The sequence below is a fragment of the Buteo buteo genome, chromosome 4 (genome assembly GCF_964188355.1).
Source record: "Buteo buteo chromosome 4, bButBut1.hap1.1, whole genome shotgun sequence".
Classification (NCBI taxonomy): Eukaryota; Metazoa; Chordata; class Aves; order Accipitriformes; family Accipitridae; genus Buteo; species Buteo buteo.
The window spans coordinates 53,214,184-53,231,072 of NC_134174.1; the positions used below are offsets into that span (position 1 = coordinate 53,214,184).

Below are 16,889 nucleotides of genomic sequence, written 5' to 3' on the forward strand. Positions count from 1 at the left end.
AATTCAGAGTAAAAATAAAAGTATTTACTAATGCTGTACACACTTTTTCATGCTTGACTTTGCGAATAAAGTAAGAAGTAAGAAATTCTGAAAGTATATGGAATGATTTTGGCATTGATTTGACAAGACTTGAAATATAACAGCTCTGGCAAGCATATCCCTACACAATAGAATTTTTCTCTATGATTATGTGATTACTGAAGACCAAATAAATATATGTCATCTCTGATGCTCATATATATGTGTGTGTGTATGGCAGATACAATAGCCTCATAAGATTAAAAATAATTTACAGTTTACTATTGTATCCTGGGAGATGAGGGACTAACTTAGGGTATTTATTTAATTTTTACACATGAAAAATATTCCAAGATTCTCCTTCCAAGACAACCCACTCTGCTGCCCTCGAGTTTGGAGCCAGCACAACCATCTGCAAATGAGAGGTGTGACTCTCCTATAGGCATTTAGATCAAGGGCTGCTGGAGTGTTTTACAGTCTTTACCTGTCTTGTCTCTCTAGTCAGCACTAAACCATGATTGCGGCAGAGCGCCACAGGAATCACTGATTGCAGCATGAATCTAAAGGTCTAACCTGTCATTACAGTAATTACATCTTTTTCTTTATCTTTCACTTCTCAGCACTAAAAGGGTTTTGTTGACTGAAGGCCAGATTCTTTATGCGACCTAATCTTGTATTTCAGATTAGCTCTAGACTAGAATACTGAGGACATATGGAAGAGGAATCAGGTTACACAAATACCACTGAATTAGAATATCACTTAAGTCCTTCTCACAGAAAGTATATCCCTGCACATTTTAATGCATGTAGTGCCCCAAGATGTATATAAAGTTGAAAAAGAAAATAGAAATTATTTTAATAACCATTAGCTAAAATAGAAAAACAGTGAGGTGCACTGAGGCTCTAAGGAAATGTTCCAATGCATATGACCTTAATATCTTTATAAAACAATTTCTTTTATACACATGCACACACATTAAATACTTTTTGTCTTTTCCTTACAATTCAGTTCTCGAGATTTTTAAAATAGTTCAATTTCCCATCTAATTTTGGCCTTCTTTTTTGTTTACTGTTTTAAAAGATTGAAAGAAGAATGTGAAGGAAATACTGCTGTCACTGGACATACATGGAATACAAACACTTTTAAAAGACATAACATAAAATGCATTTCTAACCTGTATTTCAGTTACATTTTAAATACAATATGATCACATTTAGAATGTATGCACTTCTAATGAATGGACACTACTGTTTTCTGGGTGAATGATCAAAAGCAAATATGTAAGCACAAAAACTGGCCCATGCGATAGATTTGTCTAAACACCACAGAAAGTTGGCTAGTCATTGACCAACACGACCAGCACAAGGTATTGGAGACATGTTCAGAGAAAAATGAAACTACGTCCTACCTCCAGCCTTGTTTGTTGTGTTTTCTGTTGCATAACCTATTACCTGGGCAGCACAACTCTCTACAGCTGAATGGCTACTAAGTGCATAAACCTGGTTTCTACACTAGTGCATTCCACTGTTCAGTTTAACATAAACACAGTTTTCTGCTATACATTTTCCGGCCCTCATTAACTGACTCTGTTTGATATTGGCAGCTTTCACACAGAAACAGGAAAATCCATGGGTTTCTCCAGGTTGCCCACACATCAGTGCAGCATGACAGTGCTCATGTCTCAGGATACGCCATTGACTCCTACCTCTTGGTAGAAAATTCAGTTTGCTACACTGCACCCACTTTTTTGGACAGAAAAAAGCCAGAGGTTGGCATTTTGCTTCTTGTTAATCACTTATTTATTGTATTGCCAATGGGCTTTTTATTTGAACTGAGTGTGCCTACAGAGTGTGGCAAATCCTGCTGACAAAAGTGTGAGTTAGAGCTCTAATATTTGTATACAATCTCAGTGGGAAAGTATTGTGCATGGAAGGCATGGGGCGGGGGGGGGCGGAGCTGGAAGTGAGGGCAAAGTAAAGGAACTGGTCCAATAAAAAGGACAGATGAAAATGAGGAAAAACAAATGGAAAAACATTAGTTAAAAATTAAAATTGCTGATGCAGCAAATTATATCTGTTGATATTTGCTGAATGGCACTGAAGAAAAGAGAGTGATCTGAATTGCTCTGAAGGCCAGTTCTGCCAAGAAGAAGAGGTGCCAGTACACCAACGCCAATTTCCATATTGCAAAATTTGCTGACAATAACTAAAGGTTTGGTGTGGAAGGTCACAGACAGTGCCATATGCCAAGGAAGTCAAGAATGAATACAGAACTGGAGCCAAGCTTCAGTTTTAATAAAAGCTTTGCCTGGCTCCAATTTTAACATAATATCAAGAAAATACAGATGCCAACATGTATTAAACACATCAAAATAAGATAAGTCTTTTGGGCTTGGGACAAGAAAGCTTTGTATCATATTCATTTACCACTCACTGCAGGAAAAGTGAAGCTTCTGTTTGTGTAATAGCTTCTTATTTCCACTAACTTCATAATGCTGGCAGGGCAAGGCATATTCCACACCATTTTATCAGTCTATTTCCCCCTCATACATGCTTTTCAGACAGGAATATAAAGTAGATGCATTTTTTTTGCAGCATCTCATAATTAAATCACAGGTTTATGTTTATTTTGTAATGCTAAGTGCTACACTGAAATGGCATCTACTAACCAAAGAGCAAGAGTTCAGACATGTATGCTGGTTTACTTCAAGTTACAAATTTTGTATTGCGTTTTACTCCCGCAAACTTCTGTAAAGCTGTCAAAGCTGAGAAAAAGAGAGAGAAAGAGTGTACGTCTCACGAGCAGGCATAGCAGTCAGTGGACTGAGGCACTGATAAGAATGTAGATGCTGCTGCAGGGAGCTGAAGAGAAGTAGCAATCCTAGGATTTATCCTGAGTTAGAAGTATGGCGAGCCCAGGCTGTCACAGTCCACTGCTACTGGTGCTTCAATTATCTGGGTTAGCTAACCTCAAAAACATACTCCATACCTACAAAACAGAAGATTCAAACCTGTGCAGTTATTCCAAGAGCAGCTACAATCTTAGCTTTGGATGACAGCCTCATGGAGAAGCACTTGGATTCCATAACTTTGCAGATTTACTTAATTAAAATAAGTTACACCTGTGTAGAAACTAAGGAAGGTTGAGCTGGAAAAAGTACAATTCAAATCTGGTCACTTTTTGCAAATCCAGGTCATACAGGTTTCAGCCAGAATTCAGCAGGGGGATGACAAGTCCAGCCATGACAAAGTTATTTAACTTGTCTTTCTCTACAGGAGCTACCCACAGATTTATAAGCTCCTGTGGAAATAAATTATCATTTTTGCAGTGGGTCTAGCAACTGATGCATGTTGTGTCCATTACAACCATTTTAAGTGAGGGAGCAGTGGAAAAATACTTTCTTATTTATTGATAATAACAATGATTTACTTGGTAGGAAAGTAGAGGTAGAGAAATACTGAAGTAGCAGGTTTCACTTAACAGCATTTAATATAAATGCCAAATATCATAACATTAGTTTGTAAAATGGCAACAGCTACTAGCTAAATTTCCACAACAGGAAATTCAAGGTTTCAGTCCAGTTAATAAATTAATCAAAAATATTATCTGCATGCAGGCAAAATAAAGCCCATATCTTGCATTGGCATATCTAGCAGGAATTTAAAACAAAGGGCAGAGTTCCTTTCTTGTCAAATAAAACGGCTGCCACTTTTCAATTTCTTATTTTCAAATTGTCCCAGAAATCTACTTTAGAAGCTGGGGAGCATTTGATTATTTGCCACATCCCAAAACTTGAAGACCGTGACATATTGACAGCTATGGTATTGGAAGATTCATCAACAGAAATTCCTTCACTGGCAAGAGTCAGAAGCCATTGCTAGAAAGGTAATGTTGATTACTCAAATTATCCTTATGGCAAGCAAGCTGGCAGGCTCACAGCTACACACGCTCGTTACAGCTTGCAGTTAATAAAAATTGCTGAGCAGTGGCAAGGCAAAGCACCTAGCTCTACAAAATACATTGATTAACTTTATCTAACTGGGAAGTACAGTGGTAGAACTCATCTTTCCAAGTCTTAAGCACCACTAGTCACCTTCTTTTTATTTTCATCATTACTACACACTTAGACCATGGAAACATGGCAACAGGAATGTCCCAAGAGTGGCAGTGATTGCCCCTAATTGGCCAGAGTCCAGCAGGCTGCACGAATACCCATCTGTGCTGCAAGAATGCCAAACAAAAAAGAAACGTGAAAGTCATAAAAGATGCTGAACAAGTGACAGTTCTGTTGAAATAAGAACTTGTTCTAGCCATTGTATGAAATTTTTCTGCTCCGAACTCCTCTCAGCCCAGCTGACAGTGTCAGAAACTGCAGCTCTTGACAGCCATTTTTATACATATATTAAAGAAAGTGCTGTATGATGAAATGTGCTATAAAAATGTGAAATATCACTATGGTATACTCCACTTAATTAGAACAGAGAATGTTAGGATGGAGGCTTTATAGGGAACTTTCCCACAAGAACAATTAAGATTAATTACAACAAACTATAATAAGTGCTGTTAACTGGATATTAACATAGGTTTGGTAAAGAAGCTTATATAATTTTATCTAAAACCTACCAGTATAAAATTTAACCCTAGTCTTTCAATGTGCATGTTATCATGCTAAGGAAAAACAATCTATCTTCTGGGATACTCCATGGGCCTTAGTCAAGACTGGCTGTCTTACCGTTGATTTGCTCATGAGCAACTAGCTTCTGGAGATGGCCAGTCAAGTCTCCAAGGGCAGAAGTTTTGAAGATTAAAGAGGCTTCATTTCACTGATATTATCCTCACTACCTCTTAGCTAAATCTTCCTTTAGTTAGTTTGCATGCTTTTTGGAACAAGCAGGCAAAGACAATGTAGAAAATGAGACACAACTGTGCATTAAAAACCTCTGAGGTAGTTTAAGAGTAAGCTATGGTAAGAAAAACAAATTGGGTACATTTCCAGCATCTCAATCAGTGAGATTTCAGGGATGAAAAGTTCTGTTGAACTATATTTTCATGTGTGAGCGCAGATGCAAGAAAATACGAAGTAGTAAAGCTTCATCCTTTAAGTTTCTCAAATGATCATTTTAATACTTCTGCTATTTCACATTTATGTTTTAAGTGTTATTAGTTTTGTGCCCCAAACCTTGCAGCAGTGTTCTAAATTACCACTAAAGAAATTAGATACTAATGTTTAATATTAAATGCAGTTTAATATTAAATTTTCCCCAGTTTGAGACTGATCATAGTAGAATGAGAGATCTAGAATTTGGAGCCAAAAGGTTAAAGCATTGTTGGTTTCATAGTACCAAATGGTAGTATGGAAACCAACTTTGATATACAAAATGGCCACTTAACTCTGACAGAAATTTAATCTCTCATATCTATCTTTGAAAGATCCAAAATGTACAGTTACATTATTTGATTTATAGGCATTCTGTTGTTATGCATATTTTGTTATTAAAGAAAATCCTGAATTGCTAACATTGTAAAATAGAAATAATTGCAAGAGGATTTAACTACAGCTAATTGTATCACTATCCACATCTTGTAAAACCTAATTCTGTGAAAGGTTACTAATGTGAATATTCCTATTTCAAGATAATTAGACCTATTCATATGATTAGGCACTCCCTGCAGAATTGGAGCTGAAGTCTTGATCCCGCATATTCTTGAAGACAATGATGCTCTGCATGAATGCAGCAGGCTCTCTGTAGGCTGCCAAGAAACTGCAGGACTGGAATCTAAATCTGGATAATTAATCCATCATTCTTTGTACTTGAGATTTTGAGTTCAGTCAGTTACTACATACTGAAAAAAAACCCCACAGTTCAATATTTACACTGTGTTAACGTAGTAAGAATGACTTGTAAATGAAGAAATAAATGGCTGAAACAATATTCTCGAGCCCATCCCTAAGCTTAAGTAAATAACAAATGAGACCAAAAAAATGTTTTGGGAACAGTGAGAGAAATAAATGAAGAAAAAAATGTTCCTTGTTAACTTTGAGCCAGTATTTGTTATTGCAATATATTTCATGTAGGAAAGGAAACTTTCAAGAACAATCTATGTGCATATATATGCAATTGTCATTTTAAGACTCGAATGGCAATGTAGATAATTAATTCTTGTCACCATACAAAAAAAGTAACTGCAAATCTCATGTCTCACCCTATATCCCTAGTGCAAAATATTTGACAGTATTCTTAAAAGCTGATGCAGAACGAGGCTGAAGGCCTTCAGCTGATTTCAGGCTTAAATTTAAATGTTGAATAAGTTTTCTTTCAAATATAAAATTTCCCAATATCAATCTATTTTTTTCTACTGTTAGCATTTTAAAAGTACGTATCTCTTTCAAAGTTCTTGCTATTGGACAGTGGAAACACACTTACTCTGCTAGGGATGAAGGGAAAACGATGTGCAAGTACATCAGGTGAAATTATAAAGACATTTCAACATATATAGCATCTAAAACATCGTTATTCCACCATTGCTGAGAAAGCATTTAAAGCTACACTGTGTTTTAAGAATCTATGTCAAGAAAAAAAAAAGCTGCTTTGAAAAATCAAAGTACTTAATGCAGGAAGTATAGAAAAGAAAATGTTCTCTTTTTTCCCCAATGGTATTACTCTAATTGATTTAAAATGCCTTGAATATTCTGAATTTTGGTGGTATTTTAGGTAAGATTGCAAAAAAAATTACCTATGAAAACAGGCTAGGGACCTGCACGTGGCCTGAGAGAAATATGCCTTAATGTTCTGCTGATATTTAAGCATGAGAAATGCAGATTAGAAAATGTGATAGTAGGTAAGTAATGATGAAAGCACTTCATACCTTCCTATGTAAGAAATTAAATCTTAAAATGGTCACAAAATCTCTAAGAACACAAGTAGAAAGAGTGCATAAAGAATATAAATGTGCTCTTATTTTTTTGCTTTGCACCAGTTTCAATGTGAACAGGTATGAAGCATCAGAGCAGAAAGTGCTTACATTTTAACATGACCCTGCTCCAATAGAGGATGAATACTCTGATTTTCAGTGAAGTGAGGCAAACTACAAAAGACAAGGTGCTGGTTAAGTACAAACAATTCCCTAAGAACTATATCCCTTCCCTCCCAATATATTATTTACATTTTCTATGAAACATTTAATGAATTGTATTGCAGAATACAGAAGCCAGAAAAGGATCTATCCCTTTGATTTTTATCCCTCCCTTTGAAGTACCCCTCCTACGTAGGGAGTCTATTATATAAAAAAAGCACATTTCAGCAATATTTTATAAGTCACAACTTGCTAATTTCACTCATGAGCTAACACTTTAAGGTAGTTTACAGGATTCATGAGCTAACACTTTAAGGTAGTTTACAGGATTCAGAGACTGAGTAATAATTCAAACACTGTTGGACACTCACAACTTGTAGCTATTATCTTCCATTCTTTCTCACCTCTATTTTCAGTAGGATGGATTTTTATTCCTCTTTAGTGTTAACACTTTTCTCAGAAGACAGCCCCCTAAGGCATGCTAGAAACCTAATCATACAGATAACATACAGATAAAACTCCAGTTTTGTATTTTGAGTACTCATTCCGTCATCCACAGTGAAAGTCCTAATGGACTATGAAAGCTATGAGTAAATTATGAACCAACCCAAACAATTTCTCACTACAAGTTTGATGTAAACAGTTACAATTCTATTCATCACAACCAACAGGTACACTACCCATGAATAGAATATCATAATTTTGTCATAATATGTACTTTCAAAATAACATACTGTAACAACCACTCTAAGCCATGTGAAACACACTACAGTTGATTTTCATGAACGTGGAGCACCCAGAGCAACAAGAGAATTCAAATCCAGCTTCTGGATACTCAGAGCCTCTGGAAAACAGGCTCCTGAGTCTAGGGAGGCCACCCTACCCTCATTAAGGTAGATGAGACACTACATAAAAACAGATGCTATCTCAGTCATGTTAATACAAGAAAGGAAAACGACTCAGATGCAATATTTTGTTTTGTAATTTGCCATTACTCTGTGCTTTGCAAGTTCTATTTCCACCATATTTTCTCCTGAGACTGTATCTTAAAATGAATATATCTAACGTGAGCTTATATCTGTTTCCTTACTCTGGAAGTTTCTTGACTGAGGATGGTATATGAAGAACATGGATTAAAAGTAGCTTTGCTAATTGTCTCTGTTTGCCCTTGATTGTAATTATTGCAACGACATGGGTTTTTCAGAGATGTGCACAATATAGGTGAATAAATAATGCTGTATCTTAGAATTTCTTTTAACTCTTGTCCTACAGTCCTATGTTGAAGCAGTTCAGCATGCAAGGAGATTATCTCACATTCAATACAACACAGCAAATCAGGAAGTCAGAAACAGAAAAATTTGGTGCTGAAGCATAACAAAGATACAAGCAACTGATTCATTTCTTCCAAGAAAAAGACTTGTGCATAGCTTTCCATCAACACAGATACAGAAAGGGGGTAAACATTGTTTTGGGGGATTGCATTTATCCAATTCCTCATGAAAGGCTCAGATGCAAAGAGCTAGAATGAGCTCTGCTAACACGGTCTGAGAGCCATTCAAGACTGTTACAGATTGCTTTATCAGGCTTACTGCCAGACTGCCTTACAGCAGACTGCTAGGAAAGGTAAGGACAACAGGAACAGGAAGGGTGACATGCGACAAAACTAGCTTGCCTGAAAATGTTCTGATGAGGTGGTGCGGATGTATACATATCAAAACATCTGGTCGAGTAGAGCAAAGTGACTTGAAAAAAATCTAGGTGCTCTCTACATTTAGACTTCCTAGAACTGCCAAGATACTACATGTAGTTCTTTTAACCTGTCTGCTTTATAGGTCCATGCAACAATATAATGACCAACATTAGGACAGTAGATTACATAAACCTGAAAAGCTACTGACACCAAGAAAAGGACTAAACCTATCCACTCTCTGCACAGCAAAATGCATAATGATAAGGAATAAAAATGAAATTTATTATGTATAAATGCATTAAACTCTAAGCAACAAGATATATTTCTTAATATCCTTTTATATTTTCTCACTTTTCTTATTTAATTAGAAAAAGGTGATAGCATGGTACCTATTACTTATTTATAAACATCTGTAGAGAAAAAGTATATGCAAAAAGCAGTATTTTAATTTGTAGGAGACTTGTATGAGAAACAGTATTCCGTCCCAGGAGAATTAGATAATTTCCTTTGTGGTGGAAATAAATGTCTTAAAGCACTATAAAATTATTTTTATACTTTGACCTTTGCAATATTTTTTGTATAATTTAGTAAATATTTACATCATTTTCAGGCAAATCATTTATCTAAAGATTATTGATATTATGTCAACTACTTTCTAAACTTTAAATAAAATCTAATCAGGGAGACAAGAAAGTCAGCACTTTTCCAAACATCTGTTTTGATGAGTCAACATTTTCTAACAGAAAAAGGCTTCATCAGAGTTACATGTCAATTGTAATTTGCACAACTGAACTTTCACTACTTAGTGCTGTTAGTTCAATAGCATCAATACAGCTTTGAGACTGAGAAACTAAATTCTAATACCTCATTCATCAGTGTAAATAATCAAAACCCTGCTTTAAGAGGAATCTTTCATAATCCCCTTCAGACAAAACCGCATACAAGTCTTTCCTGAGTGAAGAATTTTGCCTACAGAATCCATTTCTGCTGATGATGTGCGCAAGGGAAAATCACAGACTCCTATCAGACCTCAGGTGGAATTTACAGCACTGGTATTCAGGAAAATGTAATTTTCCTCCTGTAAATTGAGTAAGTTTTATCTGGAGTCATAGAGAAACAGTAACAAGGTGCTGCATGAAGCCAATCTCGCAATCATTTTTCAGAAAGATACTCTGTCCATACTGTTATGAATTCATTCAAGTCCCTCATAATTAAGGCAGAAAACAAAGGCAAAACTAACTTTTATCATCAAACTAACTTTTCAGCCTTATTTTCAACATTGTCAAAAATTGTTTTATAGACAAACATTTCTGAGAGTTGGAGATTTTTGTTAAAGAAGATTTAAATAGCTCTTATAAGCTGTTAATGAAATACACAAGCAGAATCCTGTGAATTCCAAAACTTTGCAGTTACTTAAATTAACTCTTATAAAAATCCCCAAAGCAGGTTTTTAACTGTTTTCAATGGGTGACTACTTTGGCTACTGTGAGATATCAGATGCATGAGGAAGTATTGCCAGAAAGAAATTTGAAAGATGATTTCTTCTCCCATCAAAACATAAAAAAACCCTAAAAAGCTTATGGCAAACTGCTCCCCGTAGCTATTCAGAATTTTTTTTACTGTCTAGTTTCCTCTTCACGTACTTGGACTTTTTGGTTCATTCCCTAACTTGCCTGCAAAGATCTTTGCTCTTTCCCTTCTACTTTTATTTTTTCCCTTCCATTCTTCTTTTCTTGGCTCTTCCTGTGACCACGATACCTCATGACGTCTTCTAGCATGTAGAAGGAAGATTAGCAACTATAAATACAAATGTCTGACATTATGGAAGATGTCCACATGCAGGAGTTTTTAATTTTTAAATCACTTAATATTTTCTTTAAGATAAGCTTAATTTGATTAGCTCTATGCATATTTCAACACATATTATTTTTAAAACATTCTCAATGGCTGTTATTATTTTGGTGCCAGACAGCCTTCTATTATGCCTAGGTTAAAATTAAGTTACTGAAGATGAAATTGCTAAATGTTGTGGGCACCGTGAGCCACCCAACAGATATTACGAGCACTGTGAAGTACCTGGCAGACATTACAGAGCTGGTGGAAGGCTCAGCAAATATAACCACCGTTGTCTCTGCAGATATTAAAAGCAGCATCAAGCTATTGGCAGTCATTACAAACCTTGTCAAGTGTTCTGTGGACTTTATAAATAGCACTGAGAACTAGATGGGCATTATAAATTCTGTATCAGAGGCGTCGTAAGGAGTCCTACTAGGAATTAAAGTATGAAATTCTGAGAAATTGCTTTCATTTCCTCTGTAAAATTCACAGGCTCATATTCATTGGCAACCTGAAAATACCAATGAACAGTCCTTAATCAATTCTTCTGATCATTCCAGCATTTTCAGAAGATGGACTTTTCCTGCTGGGAAATGGATCTCTATGAAGGTGCCCATGCTGGGTGTCTATAAAATGTCAGCTTGATATTTGAGAAGTATTGCAGATTTTCAAAAGTTCAGTAATACAGGCTACTGGAAACCTCTCTGCCTTTCTCTCAAAAGAGCTCATTCCTTATCTGCCTCCAGACAGGTATCTGTGTTTCCTTAACAATTCAGCCGATGGACCATCTGTAGCTGGTATTCACATCCTTTCACATCTCTTCCACCACAAACCACATTTTTTGTTATTACTCCAGTCAACTCTGATCTCCCTTCAGCTATAAATGTGTTAGCAACTCATATCATTCCTCTTGTGGTTATTAGGATAAAAGTGTGACTTTCTTTTTGTTTCCATAAGACGTTAGCAAAAGCACCATCCCAGCAATTTTCTGTCATTCACAAAAGTCAAAGATGCAAAGATTCTGTGATTAATCAAGTATGTGTGAAATTGTACTTCTGGTTATGGAATCTTAGACAATGATTTTTTTTTTTCTCTGCAGTATGTGATACTTTTAAAATCTCTGGTTTAGTCTGCTCTTTGCTAGACAGTGTTCAGTGTGAGATGAGATTTCCTTACTCATTCATATTTTTTTTGTTTCCTTCCTCACACCATATCCATCATGTTTGCTATGGTAGAAAATCTTTTCCAAAAGATGATTCACTTATAGATCTCCAAATACAGAATTCACCTAACTGAAGCTTACTGTAAAAATTCTATTCATCACCAGGACGCAGTGCTAAAATGTATAGTTACAGGTTTATAAAAATGAAAAATACAAGAATGAAATCTAACATTTATGCCACACTGTCAGAGATATAACTTGAAAGGAACATTCTATAAATTCCTGTAGGAATCCTCAGTTTTATGCAGTATACAATGTAGAGCTACCATCATGGGTTAATGTTTTAAATCATAATTACATGTTACCTAATATATAGACAGAATAGTGGTGTTCTTGCAAAAAAAAAAAAATTATATATATATATATATAAAAATTTTGTGTGAAATAAGAAACGGGTTTTTTTCCCCTTCTCTTTCAATCTTAGTTGTATTTTCTGTGCCATATACCTGAATTTCTTGTGCCTATAAGCAAGTCAGATTTATTACTTTTGGGGGGGGGGGTGTCATTTCTGTTTTTTAATATTTTCTCTGGATTCTACTTCAATTTGTAATGTTAAATGAGAGTACAGCTCACCACATATCAGCTGATTTTCCTTCAGGTTACGAAATGACAGTCCTTGTAAAGCACTGGGGTAAGCACAAACTGTTTCCTCCGCTATTCGAACTGAAGTATTTCTGGCCCATTGCAAGACCCATTTTAGATTACAGTCACAGATGAGTGAATCAGTGTTGAAATGTCTAGAAAGGCAAAGAAAGATCACAATTGGTACACAAGCAATTTTCATAAACATACTTTCTTCTGTTAGATTCAAATTACTGAACTCCAAAGAGAACTAATTCTAGATAGATGCATAACTATGGATATATAATTATAGATTTATAATTATAAAGATACCCTTTATAATTATAAAGATACCCCAAGACAACTAATACACATTGTCCCACTGTTAATGACTTCCAAGACATTAGGCCAAAATTCTGGGTTTAGTTACAGAACAGCATCACTGACTACTAAATCAAATTTGAGTATGTGCTACTGTAGAAAGTCATACTATAACATAATTTCACTTACTAAAAACCTTTTTAAGGAGAAACTTGACCATGGAAGCATCCAGTGTACACTTCTAAATCTCAGAGAGGTACGCTTAATATAAATAACTGGGAATTATTGTAATTGCAGGAAAAATATTTAACATTAATGTTTTTGTGTATTTAGACTTATTATACAATGTAATGCATGAAAACATGGAAAGGTATAAGATCATAAAGGACAAAAAACCAGGGATGCTAGTCAGGATGGCTAGACTGGGCTAGTTAGGAGCAGGATCAAGTTGTCAGTGCTATCTATTTCACTGGGACAGGTAGAAGGTGGCAGCTCATCAAAAGTGAGACAGACATTGATAACAAAACACTGCCTGTTTTACATTTGGAATGCATTGCTAGAAACAATCCTGTTTGAATTAATATTCTATTCTGCTATGTTTATTCTAATGTCTTTCTTGAATATTTCAGATTTCTGAACGTAGGGAATGATACTTACAGTGCTTTCAGAGCTATCAGCTCAGAAAAAAGTCCATTCATGAGACTTGAAAAAATATTCCCTGACAAATTCCTAGAAAAAAATCAATTTACAGTCATTTATAACAATTACAAGAAGAAAACAAAATTGTTATAGAGTATAATTTACCCAACGCTAATTAAGAAATATCACTTTCTTCACAAGAGTAAAAACATTTAAATTTGTACATTGCTTTTTCATAAATTACAGCAATTTTCAAATCAAATCATACACTTTTACTTCTTTTATTTTCACAGCAGTTATACATACAATTCACTTGGTCTAATAAACAGGAATATTTCTACATATTTAATAGAATAGAATTCTAGAACATAATATTCTAGAATTTAAGTGAAGACTTTCATACAATGATTAGTCAGTGAGACTTATGTTGTATTTTTATAGTATATGTAGAATGTCATTTCAAGGTAAAGAAATAAAACCTGTGTCTTAATTTAGTAATGCTCAGAAGAATTCAAGCAATTCCTTAAAACAGTAATGAGTTTTCAAAGTAACTACATGAACAGTTTTATTACAAAGGACTTTAACAAGCTGGTTTTTCCCATCCTTAAATTAAGGACATTTCCATTTTAACTACTGTTTTACTATTTCTTGTCTTGATGGCTGAATGGATTAGGCTGAATACTTGCAAACAGAGGCAATTTAATTTTGCCTGGTTTAACAGTATTGCTCTATCAGTGCCTTAATAGGATAAAAGGTAAAAGCTTAATATCAGGTAATACTGTCATTTTCTATACCAGTAAACTGAAAAATTAGTGCAGTATCCAAGATTAACATTTCATAGCATATAAATTACCTACTTCTAAAATACTGATATATGTTCCTTTCTATCCAGTGCCTGAAGCCTACATGTCTGAATTCAAGAATGGCTACAAAATTTCAGCTGTCAGTGAAATTTCAGATCTCTTCACTGGAGATTTGTTGTTAGATATAGAAAAAAATGTAGACTGGCAAAGAAAATGGTTTCATTACTTTTTCATTAAAAGGGATGTTTTTATAACTATTGATTTTACTTCTCTTATGTCTACAAAGTAAAGAATGTATACAAAAATGAAGATACAAATTCAGATCAGGAGAAATGTTCCACCAGTGAGAAATCTACCAAACTGCAAAAGATCTGAACCAGCGTCATAAAGTAAGGAAGGAAGAACAAAAACCTCAAGAACCATGCTTTCTATAGAAACCTGTACAGATACATATGGATCAATGAATTCAAGAAAGAAGATAAAATATTGCTAATTTTTAAATTACTGTAAGAAAGTTATGGAGCATTCTTGAAACAATAAGTAATTTTATTTTTTTACACAATTTTTCACCACTGAAATAATGAAAAAAAAAAAAAGAAAATCAACTTTGAACACTTCAAATTTTCATGGTAGTATAAAGCAAAATTCTACTAATACAGAAAAATAAACTGGCTCAGCAATGTTACGTGACATTATTTCTCATTATATTGAGTGACAACAAGATGTGTTGATATAATTGAACTCATCGTTAAGATCTTGTTTAACAGTCCACCATTAATATAATTGTGCAAAAGCTCTTGGAAATGGAAGGGCTTTCAAGTATCTCTTCAAGTGTGGGTATGTCTAAAGGTGGAAATGAATGTTTGCTTGTAGCTACCTATTTCTATACCTTTAATATTTTTTATTTATCAACAGGAACTAAAAATAGTGAGCATTTCACAAAGACTTAGTTACCTCTTTACTTAAAATTAAATGGATCTACTCATGTGCTTATTGGACATAGACCCTGACAAGGCACATGCTGAAGCAGCTCAGTGAACTGGGATGTTAAACGGACTAAATCAGAACCTGTTAACCCTAGCATTTACACTGAAGTAAATCAGAAGTGGTTCCACTAATATGAAAGCAGGTACAGTAGTATAAACTTACTGACAGAGGACAATCAGGCTGAACTGAAGGATGGGGAAAGCAATCTGCCCAGCCTTGCATGGCTGGCAGCCAGAAAGCAGAAATACAGGGGTTTTCTTTTCTCTGCCTTACCCCACTGCAGTACAACAACATTTCTGATCTGATGCAAATCCCAGCTTTTCCCTTAAATAGCTAGCCAGGCTTCATACAGCAAAATAAACAGAACACCAAGTCTGAAGTTTGGTAATTCCATTTGGACCAAAGGAAGGCTCTATGTCTGGTCAATATTTTAGGAAACAGAGAAAAACTGTAAGTCATGACCACGGCTGATGTAGCAGGGCTCAGCAGATGTATGGTAGCTATGCATCCACCAGTGATGCCCATTCCACGTCTACTGAAACTATGCGCTTTCCATAGGTCCTACCAAATCCACCAAGATACCTAGTCAGAACTGACCTAAACTGTGTTAACCTAAAAATTTCTGATTCATGTTCCATTTACAGATTTTGAGTTTCTTTTTATTGTGACAGAGAATTATGTAACTCTTTTCTTCAGTGGTTTTGCCAAGCGCTGGAATAATTGTTCCTCACAGTTCAAAAATCAGTACAAAGCCAGCAAGCCAATTTTTCATATTCTTTCATATTCTTCTGGCAATGACCCGGTTTGAAGTTTCCATATTACTACTAACAATTAGCAAACTAGAATCATGTTCACAGGGCTGTATAAGTCATAAAGCAATACATTTCTATGACCAAGAAACACATAATTACAATATTTGGATCTCCAACGGTGGGAATAGCTTGTTCTCTAACAAAACTTTCAGAAATCTTCTTAAATCACCCCAATAACACGTGCATTTCTGAGCTAGGTATCTGCAGCACCCTGCAAATGCCTGGTTCTGTCAGTTCACATAATTTATGTTATATATTAAAATATCTCCAAATACATAATGTTGTGAAATTCCACCATTTCAGATATCCTAAAAACCCACTCTAGCTTGATTTAAAAGGACATTTGTTCTAAAAAGAACTGTATTGCCTAGTTTGCAAACAATTCAAACATAACAAATTAATGCAGTCCAAAGCTGATAGCACTTACTATGCCATTAACTTACTCCATTAACAGAAAGATGTGCTTTCTCTTATATCAGAGGTAAAACATTTCAGTCTTACATATAAGGTCCTACGCTTATTTTTTTCATATACCAAATACTCTTGTGCTTTTACAGAAATTAATAAAACACTTTTGCCAAAAGCTTTAGTATAAATCACAAATGCCATAAAACAGTCAAAGGGAGTTACGTGTCTCAAAGGACCATTCTGAGGTAAAATATAGGTAGAAGCAGGAGAGTATGAATATGAAGAATGCTTTACTCTTATAAGCAGTATTAAAAAGCAAAAGCTGAATGCAAGGCTGAGAGATTGATCTTCTGTACAAAAAGACTGGGATAAGAGGGGTGAAAAATGACAACAGAAATACAGAGAGGGCAGGTTACAGTGCCTATTTTCTTGATGTTGCTAAAGTGGGGTCTGTTTGATTCACTATGTTACTGATTTTGTACTTTATTTCTGGCACCATACAAAGTGATTAGTTGCT

General features: G+C 35.0%; 1 protein-coding gene across 1 annotated transcript in view; it reads right to left on the reverse strand.

The window, feature by feature from the left end:
• The window catches only part of LOC142030257 (adhesion G protein-coupled receptor A3-like), a 289,857-nt gene that overhangs the window by 160,858 nt on the left and 112,110 nt on the right, over nt 1–16,889 (reverse strand). The window contains exons 5-6 of the mRNA XM_075026136.1: nt 13,381–13,452; nt 12,415–12,578 (exon numbers count right to left, since the gene is read on the reverse strand). Coding sequence (XP_074882237.1) covers nt 12,415–12,578; nt 13,381–13,452 — 236 coding nt within the window. The remainder of the gene's footprint in view (nt 1–12,414; nt 12,579–13,380; nt 13,453–16,889) is intronic.